Below are 18,990 nucleotides of genomic sequence, written 5' to 3' on the forward strand. Positions count from 1 at the left end.
TGGGCTGCAGCCTGCCAAGCAGAGGGGCTGCCTATGTTCTCTGTTCTAATCTAAGACCACTGCGCGCTGACCCACCAGACACCATCCCAGCGCATACTCAGCACGTCTAAAGTTTTATTGGTGCTCAACTCCTGACTGCACCACATCTGTAGCTGCTCTTCCTTGTCACAACAGCAGAGTTAAGACATTTACATTTTCTGAGCCGTTGACAATATAGATTATCTGTCTTGTCTAGAAAAGAGTTGACAACCCCTAGACTAGATGGTGTGTGTGTGTGTGTGTGTGTGTGTGTGTGTGAGAGAGAGAGAGAGAGAGAGAGAGAGAGAGAGAGAGAGAGAGAGAGAGAGACCAGAGTGAGAGTGAGAGTGTGTGTGAGAGAGAAACATTTATAATTCAAGTTTTGAAGGATCTGATGCCCTCTTCTGGCCTTCTCAGTTACAGCCTGTATATGGAGCATAGACACATGCAGGCAAAATGCACTTACAACGTAAATAAATAAATATAGATATGTTTTTTTTTCTTTTTCTGAGACAGGGTCTCTCTGTGTAGCCTCGGCTGCCCTGGACTCACTTTGTAGACCAGGCTGGCCTCGAACTCACAGAGATCCACCTGCCTCTGCCTCCTGAATGCTGAGATTAAAGGTGTGCGCCACCAGGCCCAGCTGCAGATATCTTTTTAAAAGACACTATGTCCTATGGTTACTAAGCCCTGCCCAGCAAGTAAGTAACTGGAGAGTGATCCATTTTTCTTTCTTTAAAAAAAAAAAAATTTAAATGGGGGCTGGAGAGATGGCTCAGAGGCTAAGAGCACTGATTGCTTCACTGTTCTTCCAAAGGTCCTGAGTTCAAGTCCCAGAAACCACGTGGTGGCTCACAACCATCTATAATGTGATCTGAGGCAGGCATACATGAAGACAGAACACTGTATACAAAATAATAAATAAGTAAATCTTTTAAAAAATGTAATTAGGGGTGGGAGAGATGGTACAGAGCACTGGCTGCTTGCTGGGCGTTGGTGGCGCACGCCTTTAACCCCAGCACTTGGGAGGCAGAGGCAGGTGGATCATTGTGAGTTCGAGGCCAGCCTGCTCTACAAAGCAAGACCAGGACAGTCAAGGCTACACAGAGAAACCCTTTTTCGAAAAACCAAAAACAAACAAACAAACAAAAAAAGCACTGGCTGCTCTTCCAGAGGTCCTGACTTCAATTCCCAGCAACCACATGGTGGCTCACAACCATCTAGAATGTGATCTCATGTCCTCTTCTGGCATACAGGAGTACATGTGGGCAGAGCAGTGTATACATAATAAATAAATAAATCTTTTAAAAAATTTAAATGTTGGCCGGGTGTGGTGGTGCACGCCTTTAATCCCAGCACTCAGGAGGCAGAGAGGCAGGTGGATCACTGGGAGTTCTAGGCCAGCTTTGTCTACAAAGCAAGTATAGGACAGCCAAGACTGTACAGAGAAACACTGTCTCCAAAAACAAAACAAAAAATTAAATGTGTATTTTGCCCACTTGTGTGTCTGTGCACTGTTACATGCAGGAGGCCAGAAAAGGGCATCTGATCCCTTGGAGCTGCAGTTTCGGATGAGAACCACCACGCTGGTGCCGGGGATTGAACCCAGGTCCTCTACAAGAGCAGCTAGTGTGTTCTTGTTTATTTGTTTATTTTGGTTTTGGTTTGGTTTGTTTTTTCAAGACAGAGTTTCTCTATGTAGCCTTGGCTGTCCTGGACTCTGTAGACCAGGCTGGCCTCGAACTCACAGTGATCCACCTGCCTCTGCCTCCCGAGTGCTGGGATTAAAGGTGTGCACCACCATGCGTGGCCATGCCCACTTATTAAAAAATAAAGTTGAATCCTGGTTTATTTTATCATTTTCATGGAATGAAAGAAGAAAATAAATGCATATAAAAGTATTTCTGAGCCGGGAGTAGTGGCACACACCTTTTATATATATATATATATATACTTGTTTGTTGTGTTGTTTTGTTTCTGTTTTTCCAGACAGGGTTTCTCTGTGTAGCCCTGCTTGTCCAGGACTCACTTTGTAGACCAGGCTTGCCTCGAGCTCACAGCGATCCACTTGCTTCTGCCTCCTGGGAATAAAGGCGTGCGCCACCACACTCGGCCTTTAGTTTTCTGGGGGCAGCAGAAACCTGTCATCCCCTCAAATGTGTGAGCAAGTGTAGTCTCTTCAGTGGCCTCTGGGACTGGAGCTGCGCCCATTCGCGCACAATTCCCAGACTCACCCCCAGAGGGCGCCGCTGCCCCGCCGGAGACTGGCCGCCCGCGTTCCTGCTCAGCGAGGACTGCGTATTGATGTCACTCAGCCTGGATCCCTGCGCCTTGATGTCACTCAGCCTGGATGCCTCTCCCACAAGGTCAGGATGTGTTAGGCTTGCAGGAGATGCCCAAAGACGCCCAGAAATCCCCTAGAGCCTAGTGCATAGGTAAGCCACTGTGAGAACCCCGCGTTGGCTCCCCACATGCTACTCGCCCGCCACGCCGCTGCAAGGCAAGAGGCAGGAGGAAAAATTCAAGGCCAGCCCAGCTACATGACCCCTTCTCAGGCATATACAGCCAAAATACGTTCATGCGCCTTTAACTCCAGGACTTGGGAGACAGAGGCAGGCGGATCTCTGAGTTTGCGCCCAGCCTGATCTATAGAGCGAATTCCACGGCAGCCAGGGTTACACAGAGAAACCCTGTTTCAAAAAAAAATTTAAAAGGCCCACGCCACCACTGTCTAACACTGCCTTTTCTTTGATTAATATTGTTACATACAGATGCGTGTGAACACATCACATATATAAACAACCTGTTGAGCCTGGTTTGTGTTTGTGTGTATATGGTTTCTGAGCCGACTACGCTGCACTGGACAACCAATGAGGGTCCCCATCCCTGGGAGAGGCTAATGCTCCCTCTCTCAGCTGTCCTTAGTTGCCTGTAGTTCTTTGTCTAAGGGTGAGACGCCATGAAATGTTCTCTCTGTTCCAGATTAGCATATCACTGGCACTGCCACTGTCCCGGTCTTGTTTATGCAGCCATTTCTAGGGAGACTGTTTCACAGCCGACTTCCTGCTGTCCTGGCGCTTAAACCTTCCCACCCGACCCTTCTACGCAGATGCTCTCTAAGCCGCAGATGCTCAGGGAGCTGTGATGTGCGTGTGTCCACTGGGCCTGGACTCCAGTGACAGGGATTGGGGGGGGGCTGCGCTCATCTGCAGATCTAAGGATGCTGGATTCAGTAACAAATCACACCGGGCTAGCCAAGTGGCAGACTCTTTCCTAATGTCCCTGACCTCACTAGCTCTGATAGCTGGCTAGGTTTGATTTCCCTCCTGCTGAGGGGGCCTTAAGTCTGGCTAAACAGCTGTATTTCCTTAGTCAGCCATTGCTGTGGGAGGGCCCAGCTCACTATGGGTGGGGCCTCCGCTGAGCAGGTGATCCTGGGATGTCTAAAGAAGCAGGCTGAGCAAAGCGGGGGGGGGGGGGGGGGGGGGGGGGGGCGGGGGGGGGGCGGGGGGGGCGGAGCAAGCCAGTGAGCAGCGCCCCTCCACGGCCTCTGCCTCAGCTCCTGCCTTGAGTTCCCTCAGCGATGGACTGTGACCTGGAGGTATAAGCTAAAATAAACCCTTTCCTCCCCAAGTTGCTTTTTTGGCCATGACGTTTCATCGAAGCAATGGAAACCTCACTATTCCACGCCCTGCACGGCTCAGCAAAGACTATCCCAGCTCCAGATGCCACCCCTCCCCATAGTGAGACCTGACAACTTGAGTTTGAGACCTCCAGAACCCACACTGCAGAGGTTCCTGAAGGTGATGATGGATGTCACCTGATCATGAGACACATGCAATGTGGGCGCTGGGCACCAAACTCAGGTCCTCAAGACGAGCAACAATTGCTCTTAACTTCTGACCTTCCCTCTGGCCCGGACAGCTCTGGGATGGGATCACAGCCTCCCCTCACGGTGCTGGTGCAAGATGCAGACCAGCTAGTATCCTGCAACCCCCACAGTAGACGCTGTGAGCCTCCAAGCCTGGCACCCAACAGTTAACCACCGGCACTGGCCAGGAGCCCAGCCCAGGCTTTGCCGCAGCCAGTTCCTCTCCTTTATCCCAGTTGCTGGGAGAACTCAGCTCTGTGACCAAAAAATACCCAAGACAAAAGTTACCAGGAGAAGCAGAGCCTCGTTTTCGTAGTGGCTGTGGGCCCAGGGAACTTCCTTCTTTTACTTGCTTCTCTCAGAGATTTCCAAGTTGATGCCCTGCATTGCCAGCAGGAGGGAGAGCCTGGAACAGGCTCGCAGAGGACACTCAACTCTTGCTGATGTGTCTGATGTGTCTGCAGTAACATACAGGAGCTAAAATAATGGGTGGCTGCCCAAGGACCCACTGAGGCTCAGATCTTTCTTTTTTCTTTTTCATTTGTTTGTTTGTTTTTTGAGACAGGGTTTCCCTGTGTAGCCTTGGCTGTCCTGGACTCACTTTGTAGACCAGGCTGGCCTCGAACTCACAGCGATCCACCTGCCTCTGCCTCTCAAGTGCTGGGATTAAAGGCGTGCACCACCACCGCGCAGCTGAGGCTCAGATTTTTCAACAAGCCCCTACTGTGGGCGAGGCATGCTGACCCAGGTTCCCAGGACTCATGCACCTGTGGCATCCACATTCCCCGGGCGACAGAGACTGAACATGGTGAGCCGAGGGTGAGTACCACACACTATGGGATGGGGCCCTACAGCGGGCGGTTCACAGGGGCCATCAAGTGGAGAACCTTCAGCGGAGGAAACATTTGAGCTGAAACAGAATGGGAAGAATGTGAGTTGCACAGAATTGGTTTCCCACCCTCTGCCTTTTCGAGGCAGCATCTCCTATAACCCAGGCTGGCCTCCATAGGATGTTGACTAAGGCTGTGCCGAGCAACAGCTTCTCCAGCGTGCACATCCTGAGTGCCGCCCCACCCCCACCCATTGGTGTCTGTGAGACAGTCTCATGCCCAGACTGGCCTTGAACCCCTGATCCTCCTGCCTCCACCTTCTGACACATGGGATCACAAGTATAAACTGCCATGCTAGGCCAGCACTCCAGTGCCTCCCTGTCCTGCTTGGGCCAGGGAATAATAATCTTCTTCTTCTTCTTCTTCTTCTTCTTCTTCTTCTTCTTCTTCTTCTTCTTCTTCTTCTTCTTCAAGATTTATTTTATGTACTCTAGCGTGAAGATATCAGATCCTTTAGAGCTAGTTACAGATAGGTGTGGGATGCCAGTTTGGTGCTGGGACTTGAACCTGGGTCCTTTGGAAGAGCAGACAGTGCTCTTAACCACTGAGCCATCTCTCCAGCCCCCAGGCCAGGAGAATCTTAAGTCACGGAGATCCTGCCTCCAGCAGGCACAGACATCTGCAGAGGTTTTTGCTGGGGGTCTTTGGTGGTAGTGAGGAGCTTTTGGTCTTGTTTGTTTGTTTGTTTTTGTTTCTTGAGACAGGGTTTCTCTGTGTAGCCTTGGCTGTCCTGGACTCGCTTTGTAGACCAGGCTGGCCTCGAACTCACAGAGATCTGCCTGCCTCTGCCTCCCTGAGTGCTGGGATTAAAGGTATGGGCCACCATTCCTGGCTCCCTTTTTCTATTTTTTTTTTTTTAGCAATTTATTTATTTCATTTTACATGCATAGGTGTTTTGCCTACATGTAGGTCTGTGTGCCATGTGTGTGCAGTGTCCCGGGGAGCCAGAAGGGGGTACTGGATTCCCTGGACCTGGAATTACAGGTGGGAATTGAACCCAGGTCCTCTAGAAGAGCAGCCAGTGCTCTTAACCATTGAGCCATCTCTCCAGCCCCCTCAGATAGGGTGATGGGAGACTTATGCCCTTCCTACCTCACCCTTTAGAGTGCGTGGATCACAGGTGTGCACCCAAGCCATTCCTTTAACACATGCTAACAGTTCATGTACATGACATATACAATATAATACAGCACCTCTCTCTGTCTGTCTGTATATCTATTGATCTGTCTCTCTATATATCTATCTGTCTGTCTACCTATCCATCATCTATCTATCTGTCTGTCTATTGGTCTGTCTATCTATCTATCATCTGTCTGTCTGCTTATCTATCTATCTATCTGTATATCTATCTCTATCTGTCTGTCTGTCTGTCTATCCATGAAGCACTCACTCCAACAGCGGTACCTTGCCCATCCGTGTGTTCTCAGTGCTGAGCTCACACTCCTGTCACCACGGCTATTTGACATTCATGCTCCCACTGACTCATGGTGCTGCCTGACACTCCAAGGACACAACGGAGGAGCCGACGCTGCTGCCACGCGAGGGAACACACGGCTCCATTCTATGCCGGTCACTGGGATGGATAACTGAGAATTAGGGGGGGTTAGCTGCTGTCAGGGCGTTCCTTCCCTCCCTCCTCCCACTCCATTCTCCTTCCCTAACCCCCCAATCTGCGCTGAGAGTCAGTCTGGGGCAGTGGTTCACCACCTTCCTCGTGCTGACACCCTTTAGTACCGTTTCTCATGGTGTGTGTGTGTATGTGTTGTTGTTGGGTTTTTTTTGTTTTGGTTTTTTGAGACAGGGTTTATCTGTGTAGCTCTGGCTGTCCTAGAACTCCCTCTGTAGACCAGGCTGGCCTTGAACTCATGGAGATCCACCTGCCTCTGCCTCCTGAGTGCTGGAATTAAAGGCGTGTGCCACCACCGCATTTTTTGTTGCTACTTCATAGCTGTATTTTTGCTACTTTCATGAATTGTAATGTGAATATTTGTGGGTTTTTTTTTTTAAAGATTTATTTGTTTATTTAATATAGTATTCTCCTGCAAGTACACCTGCAGTCCAGAAGAGGGCACCAGACCTCATTATAGATGGTTGTGAGACACCTTGTGGTTCCTGGAAATTGAACTCAGGACCTCTGGAAGAGAAGCCAGTGCTCTTAACCTCTGAGCCATCTCTCCAGCACCCCCTACCCCCATCATGTAACTATTTCTGTTTTCTGGTGCTCTTAGGCGATTCTGTGAAAAGGTCTTTGGACTGCCAAAGCTGTCATGACCCACAAATTCAGAACTACTGATATAGGATTGTATGCATGCTAAAAACCAGACCACACCTGAGCCATCCACACCAATGGTCACTGGGGGATTCTAGGCAGGCCACGCCCTCAGCACCTCACTGGGCGATCCTAGGCAGGGGCTCCACCCCTGAGCCACACCCACAGCCCTCCAATCACTCTGTTCTTTTTTTTTTTTAAAGATTTATTTATTATGTATACAGTGCGCATCAATCACATAGATGGTTGTGAGCCACCATGTGGTTGCTGGGAGTTGAACTCAGGACCTCTGGAAGAGCAGTCAGTGCTCTTAACCATTGAGCCATCTCTCCAGCCCACACTCCGTGTTCTGACAACCATAAATGTCTGCAGGCATCCATGCTTCTGGGGCGACATAGTGCTCCAGGTAAGACAACTGTCTTGCATAACTTTCAGGGTGCCTGAACACTGGCTTGTGAGATAGGCAGAGAAGGTGGGACAGAGTGGAGTCTCTTCCCAGTGCTGGGCTACACAGACCTCCCAGCATCCCTTGGCACACCTGGGCTAAGGCTCAACTTACACAGAGGCCCCAGGGGAGCAGGTGTTGGAAAGAGCGTCTGGTCCCTGGGCTCTAGCACCCTGTGCTGCAGACCATGGTTGCTATGGCGACTACTGAAGCTTCTGTGAGAAGCTGGAAGGCACTTCTGGAGCCTGAAGAAAGCAACAACATCCAGTGACACTGGGGAAAGCTGCTGTCCCACATCCCATTAGCACTTGCAGACAAGCATCAAGAGATCCCTGCAGGAGCTCTGGAGGTGACCAAGGCAGCAAGCAACCAAGAGGCCACGGAGTGTGAGCTACAACCCCTCTTGCAGATGGCTGTGCCTGGCCAGCCTCCCGGGAGGGCTCCTCAGCCTCTGGTGTGAAGTCGCCCGGGTCTCAGGCGCTTTCCTGGGGAAGAATTCCTGAAGCTGCCTGGAAGCATGAGTGTGGGGCCCCTCAGCCCTGGCACTCGCCAGAGGCTTCTCCAGGGTCAGGCAGGCTCCCTTCCAGCACCTTCCGCCAGCAGTGCTGTGGTCATTTTCATCAGTTCTACTGTCTCAGGTAAGGGTGGGGCCGAAGCGTGAGACAGGTAGCCACTGTTGATGGTTGGTGGCCATGCCTCATGGGGTCCTCCTCCAAAAGATGTGTGTGAATGGCATGGGTTGTGACCCATGTAGGAACCACTGTCAAGGCTCCTCCTGGACCCTGTGTTTCTTTCTCCATCAGATAAAGGACAGTTGAACACAGTTGTAAGTGAGAGGTGTCCTGTGCGCTCTACTCTTTGTGGGTTTTTTGGGTTTTTGTTTTGTTTTGTTTTGTTTTGGGGGGTGGTTTGAGACAGGGTTTCTCTGTGTAGCCCTGGCTGTCCTGGATTTGTTTTGTAGACCAGGCTGGCCTTGAACTCACAGTGATCCGCCTGCCTCTGCCTCCCAAGTGCGCCACCAACCAGCTACTCTTTGTGTTTTGCCTTGGTATGCTTGGCAGGTGCTAGAGGGAGAACCCAGCATCTCACACACACTTGACAAGTGCTGGGGTGGGAACTTGTCTGCAGTCAAGGGGCCTCATGTCACCCAGAAAATGCTCTCCCACTGAGCCACACCCCTGACTATTTCTTACAGACTAGATCTCTTTTTCATTTATTCATCTCTTTGATGTTTTTGCTCTGGGGATTGAACCCAGTTGATGTTAGGCAAGCACTTTATGCCTAAGGCCCTCCCTTATTTTATACACATATTTATTAATTAATTAATTTATTTATTTGTTTTTTTTTTTTTTTGAGACAGGGTCTCTCTGTGTTGCTTTGGCTGTCCTGGACTCACTTTATAGACCAGGCTGGCCTCAAACTCACAGTGATCCACCAGCCTCTGCCTCCCAAGTGCTGGGATTAAAGGTGTGCGCCACCATGCCTGGCCCTTATACATATATTTATTTTGGGGAGGGGCATTGAGCCGAGCACAGAAAACAGCTTTCAAACGCCAGTTGTCGCCTTTTACCAGGTGGGTCTGAAGAATTGAACTTGGGTCTTCCGGCTTGAAGGCAAGCCCCTTCACACAATGAGCCCTCTCCATTACCCCTGTGCTTTATGCTGTGTCAGTGTCCCTTGACCAAGCCGTGTGCTTTGTGACAGCTGTGTCCTGGCAATGATTACTTTGTTCTTCGTGTTAAACTGCATGGGCCGGTGTGGTGACCCATACCTTTAAGCCCAGCACTCAGGAGGCAGAGGCAGGGGATCGCTGTGAGTTCAAGGCCAGCCTGGTCTACAGAGTGAGTCACACAACACTGTCACCGAGCACACTGCACTGTCACTGAGCACACAGCACTGTCACTAAGTACACAGCACTGTCACTGAGCAGAGCACACGGCACTGTCATGAGCACGCAGCACTGTCACTGAGCACACATCACTGTCATGAGCACGCAGCACTGTCACTGAGCACGCAGCACTGTCACTGAGCACATAGCACTGTCACTGAGCACACCGCACTGTCATTGAGCACACGGCACTGTCACTGAGCATGCGGCACTGTCATGAGCACACAGCACTGTCACTGAGCATGCGGCACTGTCACTGAGCACACAGCACTGTCACTGAGCCACATTCAGTCTCCTGATTTTAGACTTCACTTTTCTCTTGATGTGCCCCACATGCTTAGCAAGGCTCTGGTCTGAACTTACTATCTGATAAGTATTTTATGAGCCTATCCAAATAGCCTATGAGGTTGATAAGACAGATTGGGAAGGGGACAAGTATGTAGGAGACAAATCCCAGACTCCCATCTTGGACAGCTTCCAAGTCAGAATCGAACTAGGTATTTTGAGTCAGTTACTTTGGGTTGTAGTGGGGACCATGCCTAGAATCTCCCCAGTGAAAGGCTGGGGCCTGGCTCAGGGATCGAACCCCTGCCTAGAATCTCCCAGTGATGGGCTGGGGTGTGGCTCAGGGGTGGAGCCCCTGCCTACAATCCCCCAGTGAGGGGCTGGGGTGTGGCTCAGGGGTGGAGCCCCTGCCTAGAATCCCCCAGTGAGGGGTTGGGGGTGTGGCTCAGGGGTGGAGCCCCTGCCTAGGATCCCCCAGTGAGGGGCTGGGGCGTGGCTCAGGGGTGGAGCCCCTGCCTAGAATCCCCCAGTGAGGGGTTGGGGGCGTGGCTCAGGGGTGGAGCCCCTGCCTAGAATCCCCCAGTGAGGGGCTGGGGGCGTGGCTCAGGGATGGAGCCCCTGCCTACAATCCCCCAGTGAGGGGTTGGGGGCGTGGCTCAGGGGTGGAGCCCCTGCCTACAATCCCCCAGTGAGGGGTTGGGGGCGTGGCTCAGGGATGGAGCCCCTGCCTAGAATCCCCCAGTGAGGGGTTGGGGGCGTGGCTCAGGGGTGGAGCCCTTGCCTACAATCCCCCAGTGAGGGGTTGGGGGCGTGGCTCAGGGGTGGAGCCCCTGCCTACAATCCCCCAGTGAGGGGCTGGGGGCGTGGCTCAGGGGTGGAGCCCCTGCCTAGAATCTCCCAGTGAGGGGCTGGAGGCGTGGCTCAGGGGTGGAGCCCCTGCCTAGGATCCCCCAGTGAGGGGATAGGGGCGTGGCTCAGGGGTGGAGCCCCTGCCTAGGATCCCCCAGTGAGGGGATGGGGGTGTGGCTCAGGGGTGGAGCCCCTGCCTAGGATCCCCCAGTGAGGGGCTGGGGGCGTGGCTCAGGGGTGGAGCCCCTGCCTAGGATCCCCCAGTGAGGGGATGGGGGTGTGGCTCAGGGGTGGAGCCCCTGCCTAGGATCCCCCAGTGAGGGGATGGGGGTGTGGCTCAGGGGTGGAGACATACCTAATAAAAACACAAGCACTACAAACATAGCTAGTTCACGCTATGTTTAGAGGAACCAAGAATAATCCTTCATTGTATTCCAAGCAGAGCCTGGAGTGGATCGGCATGCACTTGCTTGTGACCTTCATGTTTGTCTGGTTTGTGGCCAGCTGAGCGTCCTGGCTGTATTTGGTGGCTTCCCTTGTTTTGTTGCAGTGCAAGGGGTGAAACCCAGGGCCTCCTGTGTGCTGGGTCCAGAAGCATACGATGAGGCAAATGTGGCTGAATCACATAGCTGCCTTTGGATAGGGTGGACAGATACAACACTTACACAGCTGCTTGGGACTGGAAAGCTGCACAAAGACTTGCACACGCTGGGTCCAGAGGCCCGTCTCCCAGTGCCCTTCGCCCAGCAGGCCTGCACTCTATGTGGCTGCCCTAACTTAGCCTGGGCTCATCCTGCTGTCCTGAGACTGAGTGTGTCCTGGGCTGTGATATCCTGGAGCTCACACAGGTGACTCCAGGTGACTCCAGGGTGCTTGGTTTCTCTGGTTTGACTCCATGTGAATTTGAAGTTTCATTAATTTTCTGGGTTTTTCTGGGAGAGTTATGTGTGCATCAGGATAGCATGTGTGTGTGTGTGTGTGTGTGTGTGTGTGTGTGTGTGTGTGTGTGTAGCTGGAAGAACAACTCTTAAGAGTCAGTTTCTCTGTCCTGTGGGCAGGTAGCAGGCTGGGCAGCAAATTCTACTGCTGAGCCATCTTGCTGGCCCCATCTTCCTCCTCCCCCTCTCCCTCCCCCTCCTCCTTATCTCCCTCCTCCTTATCTCCCTCCTCCCCCTCTCCCTCCCCCTCCTCCTTATCTCCCTCCTCCTTATCTCCCTCCTCCTCCTCCCCCTCCCCCTCTTCCTCTTCCCCGCCCTCCTCCCTCCTCAGTACCTTTTGATATTTAGGAGGGCTCCAGCCTTGCAGGGGTCTGATGAAACACAGAACACAGTAGTGGGATGGAAGACTTCTGGAATGTTCTTGCTAACACCCTCCCGGCTGTGCCTTGCAGATATGGACATAGAGCGAGAAGCCCTGCAGCGCACGGCCTACCCTGAGGTGCAGAGCTTCTGCCAGCAGCACGGCTTGACTTTTGAGGTACGTGCGTCGCTTAGAACACCATGCCGCCCCTGCCATCTGTTTGGAGCTTTAGCTTTGGGTCTCAAACTCAAAATGTTTTCTTTTTTTCTGAGATGGGATTTCTCTGTGTCCTGCTGTCATGGAACTCGCTTTGTAGATCAGTCTGGCCTTGAACTCACAGCAATCTGCCTGCCTCTGCCTCCTGAGTGCTGGGATTAAAGGTGTGTGCCCACCTGGTCTGCAAAGCGAGTCCAGGACTGTCAAGGCTACACAGGGAAACCCTGTCTTGAAAACAAAACAAAACAAAACAAAAAAACATTTGCAAAATAACATATGCCCTCTACCATGAAGATGGGTTCTGTAGCTTAAGGGTTTAGGGTCCGGTGTAGTCTCTGCGTGGGATAGCACGGAGGTCAGCAGGCTGCAAAGCACAGGTGGCATTTCCCCTAGGGATGGGTTCTATTGACTGAGAAAAAAACCTAAAGATACAGGTCTAGAGAGAGAGGGTCTGGGTTAAACTTTCTGGGGCTTGGGTGAGGTCTGGCCCTATAGATCACAAAGATCACCACCTCATTAGCAGCATCCGCTCCAGCTCTCTGGGTGGGAAAATAAGTATGCGTCTCCTCCACTGAGGAGGTGATCCTGTGTGGTCAACATGGCTGGTTTCCCAGTGTTTATCTGTCTGCACTCATGTGCAGCTTACATGCCACCAGGCCTGCTGTCCTAGTCATTCTTTAAACAAGACTTATTTAATGTTATTTTTTGTGACTGGGTGTTGGCATGCATGTCTATGCACCTCTTGTGTGCAGTACCTGTGAAGGCCAAAAGAGGGCGTCAGTTCTCTGGAACTGGAGCAACAGATGGTTGTGAGCAGCCGTGTGGGTGCCGGGAACAGAACCTTGCTGGAACCCAGAGTTCAAGACCAGCCTGGGACACATAGGAAGAGGCTGTCTCAAAATAAATAAGTAAAATAAAATAAACAGGACTTGAGGATGTAGCTCAGTGGTCGAGCACTTGCCTCACAGGTGTGGGGGCCCTGGAGTCTGTCCTCAGCACCACCAGAACAAAAGAGAGACAGAAAGGAAATCTTGTTTTGTTTTGTTTTTGTTTGTTTATTTTTGTTATTTTGGTCTCCACTCCCCCCACCCCCACCCCTGCCCCCAACAAGGTTCCTCTGTGTAGCCTTGGCTGTCCTGGACACACTCTGTAGACCAGGCTGGCCTGGAACTCACAATGATCCACCTGCCTCTGCCTCCCAAGTGCTGGGATTACAGGTGCGCATGCCACCACACACCTGGCATAAGCTTGTTCCTTTAATACCCTCCTGGTGCCCCAGGTAGATGGCTCAGGCACATGACTAGTGGGGAGGGGGAGGGGGCCTCTGGAGGCTGTGCCCTCACGGCCTCTCCCCTGCCGCTCCTCTCAGTTCTCAATTCCCATCAGTTCCCTGTAGTTGCTCAGGATTCGCGTTTCTTTCTGTGCTACAGAATTTACAAAGGCGGAGTCAGCTCCCAGCTCCCTTTGTCTCCCTGTCATTCCAGCCTTCTTAGGGTCAGCCCTGCAGGCTGCCACCTGCCCCCACCGCTTCCCCCACCTCCCTGCCTGCCAGTGGGCAGAGGTGGACCTGATGTGCGGTTGCTAAGGAGAATTGGCTGGGTCACTTCCTGCCAGTCCTCAGCTCAGTCCCTCACAAAGCATGCTCCCCACAAGCTGGGACATGCCCTCCTTTTAAAAGGAACAAGGCAAAAAAAAAAAAAAAAAATCAGCTTATTTCCTCCAAATGTTTCAAATTGTTGTTGAGACAGGGTCTCCTGAAGTCCAAGGTGACTCTGACCTCACTAGGTAGCTAGGATGGCCTTGAGGTCCGGATCCTCCTGCCTCTACCGTCCAAGTGCAGGGATAAAAGCTGTGCCCCCATCTCCACCTGCTAGGCAGTGCCTGGCTGCAAGCCCAAGGCCTTTGTGTGTGTGCCAGGCAAGCACTCTACCAACCCAGGCACAGCCTCAGCCCTACCAGGCCGGGTTTTTTGTTTTTTAAGATTTATTATTTTTATTTATGTGTGCGTGCACATGTGGTCATCCATGTGATGTGTGTGCAGGTGTCTGTGGGGACCAGGAGAGGGCTTTGTGTTAGGCTTCTGCTTCGGTCTGCCTACCTGTGATGTCATTGCTTACCTGCCATGGGGGCGTGGCCTGCCCGGGGCCATATAAAGGAACAGAGCCTTGATGAGCTCTCTCCTACTTCTTACTGTACCCTTTCTTCTTCTTCCTCTGTTACTCATGTTCCCCCCTTCTCTCTCGGGTACCCCTCCCCCCTTTCCTTCTCCCCCATGCTTATTTAATAATCAAGTATCATGATCTTATTCTCATATGTGAAGCTCAGGGACTCCCCAGAGGGCTCTGAAAGCAAGAGTTCCCAAGCACTAAGGTGGCCCTCCAGCCCTCCAAGCTTGTTTTTTAAGTAAACCTTTCTTTTCTTCTTCTCTTTTCTCTTCTCGTCTCTTTCCTTCTCCTTGCCTGTCTTTGTGTAGCTCAGACAGAGCTTACTCAAAACCCTCCCCTGCCTTAGCATCAGGAGCCCAGGGGACTTTTCTTGTAGTTCGTGACCTTGACCTCCTCAGAGACAACTGGGAATCCTGGAAGACACCCAAAGATGCCTCCTTATTGTGGGTCTGTCTCTCTCTGTTGTTTGTTTGTGAGGCAAGGTGTGTGTAGCCTTGGCTGTCCTGGACTCACTCTGTAGACCAGGCTGGCCTCGAACTCACAGCTATCCGCCTGCCTCTGCCTCCCGAGTGCTGGGATTAAAGGCGTGCGCCACCATGCCCGGCCTCTCTTTCTTTTGTCATAATAAATATTCTTCTACCAACAAAATGAGCCAGTTCAAGCCAAATTAGAGTATATAAGTGCAGGTTTATTGGGGGGCAGTTCTCAGGGCGTTCACTGTTCCCAAGGAACAGGGCCCGGGAAGTCACCATGCAGGGGGAGACAGAAAAGTGGGGGTAGGGAGGTGGAGGTTAGTCGCAGAGAGAGAAAGTGCACATGCAGAGAGGGGAAGAGATGGGAAGGGGGGAGAGAAAGGGGGGGATGCAGAAAAAGAGAGAGAAGGGAACCAAAATGTCTGAATTATAATAAAGGGCCCCTGGGAGAGGGGACACTCCCTGCCCCTGGGCTGGACAGTTCAAGGTCTAGGGTGAGATGTACCAGCTTTGTCTTGCATCGGGTAGGGACTAAGGGATGCTGGGAGAATCTGGAGGCCACGCCCGCTTTGGTTAAAACAGTACCTCAGTTGCTTGTCCCAGAACGGAATCCCAACAAATTATACCAAGGATCCGCTTTCTTTTCCTATTTATTTATTTGGGTTTTTGAGTCGGGATTTCTCTGTGTAGCCTTGGCTGTCCTAGACTCACTCTGTAGACCAGATTGGCCTCAAAGTCACAGAGATCTGACTGTTTCTGCCTCCCACGTGCTGGGATTAAAGAAGGGTCACTTTTGTTCTTTTATTCTGATGTAGAATGAAATCTAGGGATTGTGGGCATTATGCAAATCATCTGCCCCCAGGCCCTCACTGGGGTTCTAGTAAGCAATCTACTACACTGACATCCCTAGCCCCAAATTTGTCTGATCTGGAATCTGCTAGGAGAGACATGCTGCCAAAGCTGCTTGGAAGGCACTATTCTTCAAAGAAACTGAAGAGCAAAGTGCTCACAGAAACCTCACCATTCTGATCCCCAGGCCGTTGATCTGAGGTGGGGTATTCCGAACACAGAGGCCACTGAGCACCTGACCACAGAACTCTGCTTGGAAGAACTTGACCGTTGCCAGAAAACATCCATAGGACCAGCTTTTGTGGTGAGTATGGCGGGGTAGGTGGAGTGTGGCGGGGTAGCTGGGGTGTGGCGGGGTGGGTGGGGTGTGGCGGGGTGGGTGGGGTGTGGCGGGGTGGCTGGGGTGTGGGGGGGTGGGTGGGGTGTGGGGGGGTAGCCGGAGTGTGGCGGGGTGGGTGGAGTGTGGCGGGGTGGGTGGAGTGTGGCGGGGTAGCTGGAGTGTGGCGGGGTAGCTGGAGTGTGGCGGGGTAGCTGGAGTGTGGCGGGGTGGGTGGAGTGTGGCGGGGTAGCTGGAGTGTGGCGGGGTGGGTGGGGTGTGGCGGGGTAGGTGGAGGGGGGGTAGCTGGAGTGTGGCGGGGTGGGTGGGGTGTGGCGGGGCGGCTGGAGTGTGGCGGGGTGGCTGGAGTGTGGCGGGATCCGTGGAGTGTGGCGAGGTAGCGGGAGCTGCCCTTATTCATTTTTCCATCACCAGAATGTGGTCCCTGATGGCTATCCCAACAGAAGAGTGGGGGAAGTGGGTACACTTTAGCTAACATCCCAAACGCCATACACTGGCCTTGACAGACATCACTAATCAGCAGCAGTATGTATGTCCTCCTCAGAAGTATCTGGGTGCCAGGCCTTAGTAATCAAGTGCAGCAGTAAGTGGGCCGGAAAGTATAATGCTGACGTGGGGGAATCTTCCAGTTTGGTCTGAAACTCCTTCCACCCTTCGAACCTGGGCCACTTTACATCTGTGAAATTTTGGGATTCTGGGAAACAATAAGGTAGAAGCTTGCATTCTTGGGAGTTTGTTTTCTCTGCCATCATGTTTCTGTTGGTCTGGAACAGGGTATCTGTCCACCCACTCTCACCTGCGCCTCCTCTATCACCAAATTAATCCCAAGCCAGGTGATAACGTAGAGGTGTAGGCCTGCAACTCCAGCACTCAGGAGGTGGAGGCCGAAAGATCATTCCAGACCCTCCCTCAAATACGAAAATTAAAAATATAAAACAAGCTGTCAGTGGCGGCACACACCTTTAGTCCCAGCACTTCAGAGGCAGAGGCAGAGGCAGGAGGATCTCTGTGAGTTTTATATCAGCCTGGTCTACAGAGTGAGTTCCTGAACGGACAGAGCCTCATGGTGAGACTCTGGTTTTTGTTTTTTGTTTTGTTTTGTTTTTTCCGAGACAGGGTTTCTCTGTGTAGCCTTGACTGTCTTGGACTCACTTTGTAGACCAGGCTGGCCTCAAACTCACAGCGATCCACCTGCCTCTGCCTCCTGAGTGCTGGGACTAAATGCCTGCGCCACCATTGCCCAGCGAGAGTGTTTGGAAACAAAACAAAATAAACAAGGCGAACACCCCCAGATTCAGGCATTAAGATGCTGTACAGCTCTTGCCTAGGACAATAGTTCATCTCCCAGAATGTCTGGCAGTGCACAGCTGCCATAACTCTACTTCCTGGGGATCTGATGCCCTCTTCTGGCCTCTCACAGCACTGCACTTGTGTGCACATACCCACTCACAGACTCACACATGAGTAAAAAACCTCTCTGTCCATGGCAAAAACCACAGACCCTGTACAGCACTATTCACATTACCTTGGCCATGGTGAATGTTGACAGCATGGAATAGCAGCCACCCAGAGTTCCCAAATGTTCTATAAGCTAGCGCCACCTCAGAGAGTAAGTCTCCCTAAAAGAACAAAACAGAAGAAGGTGGCCTGCACCTCCATCCATAGTCTGTCATTTCAACTATGTGGGAAGCAGGAGGACTGTTTGAATCCACAAGTGTTTTTTAAAAGAATATATTGTTTGGTTGGTTGGTTGGTTTTTGGTTTTTGGAGACAGGGTTTCTCTGTGTAGCCTTGGCTATCCTAGACTCACTTTGTAGACCAGGCTGGCTTTAAACTCACAGCGATCCACCTGCCTCTGCCTCCCGAGTGCTGGGATTAAAGGTGTGCCACCTGGCCTTCTTCTCTTTTTAAAAGTAAATCCACTGAGCCCAGTTAGTGCTGCCCAGATGGATACCGGTGTCTGCCGCCATCCCAGAACCTGAGCAACCTACCAGTTGCCCCAACTTGAAACAAGTGACTCTCTCTCCCCTCGCAGGCACCAGGTCCTCAGATAGGGGTGGGGCCCCAGAACTCCCTGTCCTGACAACGTGTTGGTCACCACAGCTGTTGTGAACTCATTCCTCATGTCCAGAAGACAGCGCCCTTCTGCCCCCTCTTCCGTGATGTTCCTGAGCCTCTCAGGGAGGGTGTTGATAGAGATGCTCCATTCACAGCTCATGAGTCGGATGTCAACAGAGGCAGCATGATAGGCAGACACCAAAACCAGGCAAGGGCTGAGGTCTGCCTCTGCCGATGTGTTAGCCTTTGTGTTTTTGAGACAGGGTCTCTCTCCTGGCCTTGGCTGTCCTGGAGCTTGCTTTATAGACCAGGCTGGCCTTGGACTCACAGTGCTAGGATTAAAGGTGTGTACCACCATGCCTGGCCATGTCTTATCTTTTAACTACAGTGCATTTGGTGTTTTCAAATTGTGTCCTGCCCTCCTCTTTGCATACGACTACTTGTATGTTTTAATTGTTGTCATTTTAAATTATTTCTCAGGCTGGGAGGAAGGCTCAGTGTGTAAAGTGTGGTGTGTAGCCGTGAGGACCTGAGTTCAGATCCTGAGCACCCGGGGCAAAGGCAGATGGATGCCTGACCTCACTGACAGCTAGTCTAGGCAGTTGAGGAGCTTTGGGTTCCCTAAGAGAGAAGCTGTCACAAAAGACAAAGTGTGGACAGTTAGGATTACAGCTCAGCCTGTGTGGTAATCGCAGAGGACCCAGCACCCACATCTGGCAGCTTACAAAGGCTGTAACTCCAGCTCCAGGGGATCTGATGCCCTCTTCTGGCCTCTGTGGGCACTGCAGTCACAGTAGCACACACCCACACATGTAAATACACTTGAAAAAATTAATAAATTAGAGGGAAGACTAGAAGTCACAGTGTGAACCTTCGGCCTCCATATGCAAAGGACACACACACACACACACACACACACACACACACACACGCATGTGCGATAAACATGCCCTTATGTTTGTAACTCCCCTTCTCAGTTCTTTTTCCATGTTCTTAAGTTGAATTTCCCAAAGACCTGACAACCATTGATTTTGCAAAGGAGAACTGGGTTTTACCTTTCCTTTTTTTTTTTTTTTTT

At 51.7% G+C, this 18,990-nt stretch overlaps 1 protein-coding gene across 4 annotated transcripts in view; it reads left to right on the plus strand.

Moving 5' to 3' along the window:
* Positions 1–4,276: 4,276 nt before the first annotated feature.
* Positions 4,277–18,990, plus strand: part of NWD1 (NACHT and WD repeat domain containing 1) — a 75,312-nt gene continuing 60,598 nt past the window's right edge. Inside the window, exons 1-3 of one of the 4 annotated variants that reach the window (XM_084759099.1) lie at positions 4,277–4,708; positions 11,906–11,991; positions 15,705–15,821. In XM_084759099.1, coding sequence (XP_084615225.1) covers positions 11,908–11,991; positions 15,705–15,821 — 201 coding nt within the window. In that variant the 5' untranslated portion in view covers positions 4,277–4,708; positions 11,906–11,907. Of the gene's footprint in view, positions 4,709–11,762; positions 11,992–15,704; positions 15,822–17,892; positions 18,121–18,990 lie in introns of those variants that run through there. The other 3 variants (XM_084759100.1, XM_084759098.1, XM_084759101.1) reach the window with 3 other exon arrangements.

The sequence above is a fragment of the Acomys minous genome (assembly GCF_964271855.1).
Source record: "Acomys minous genome assembly, chromosome: 15".
In the NCBI taxonomy this organism is placed as follows: Eukaryota; Metazoa; Chordata; class Mammalia; order Rodentia; family Muridae; genus Acomys; species Acomys minous.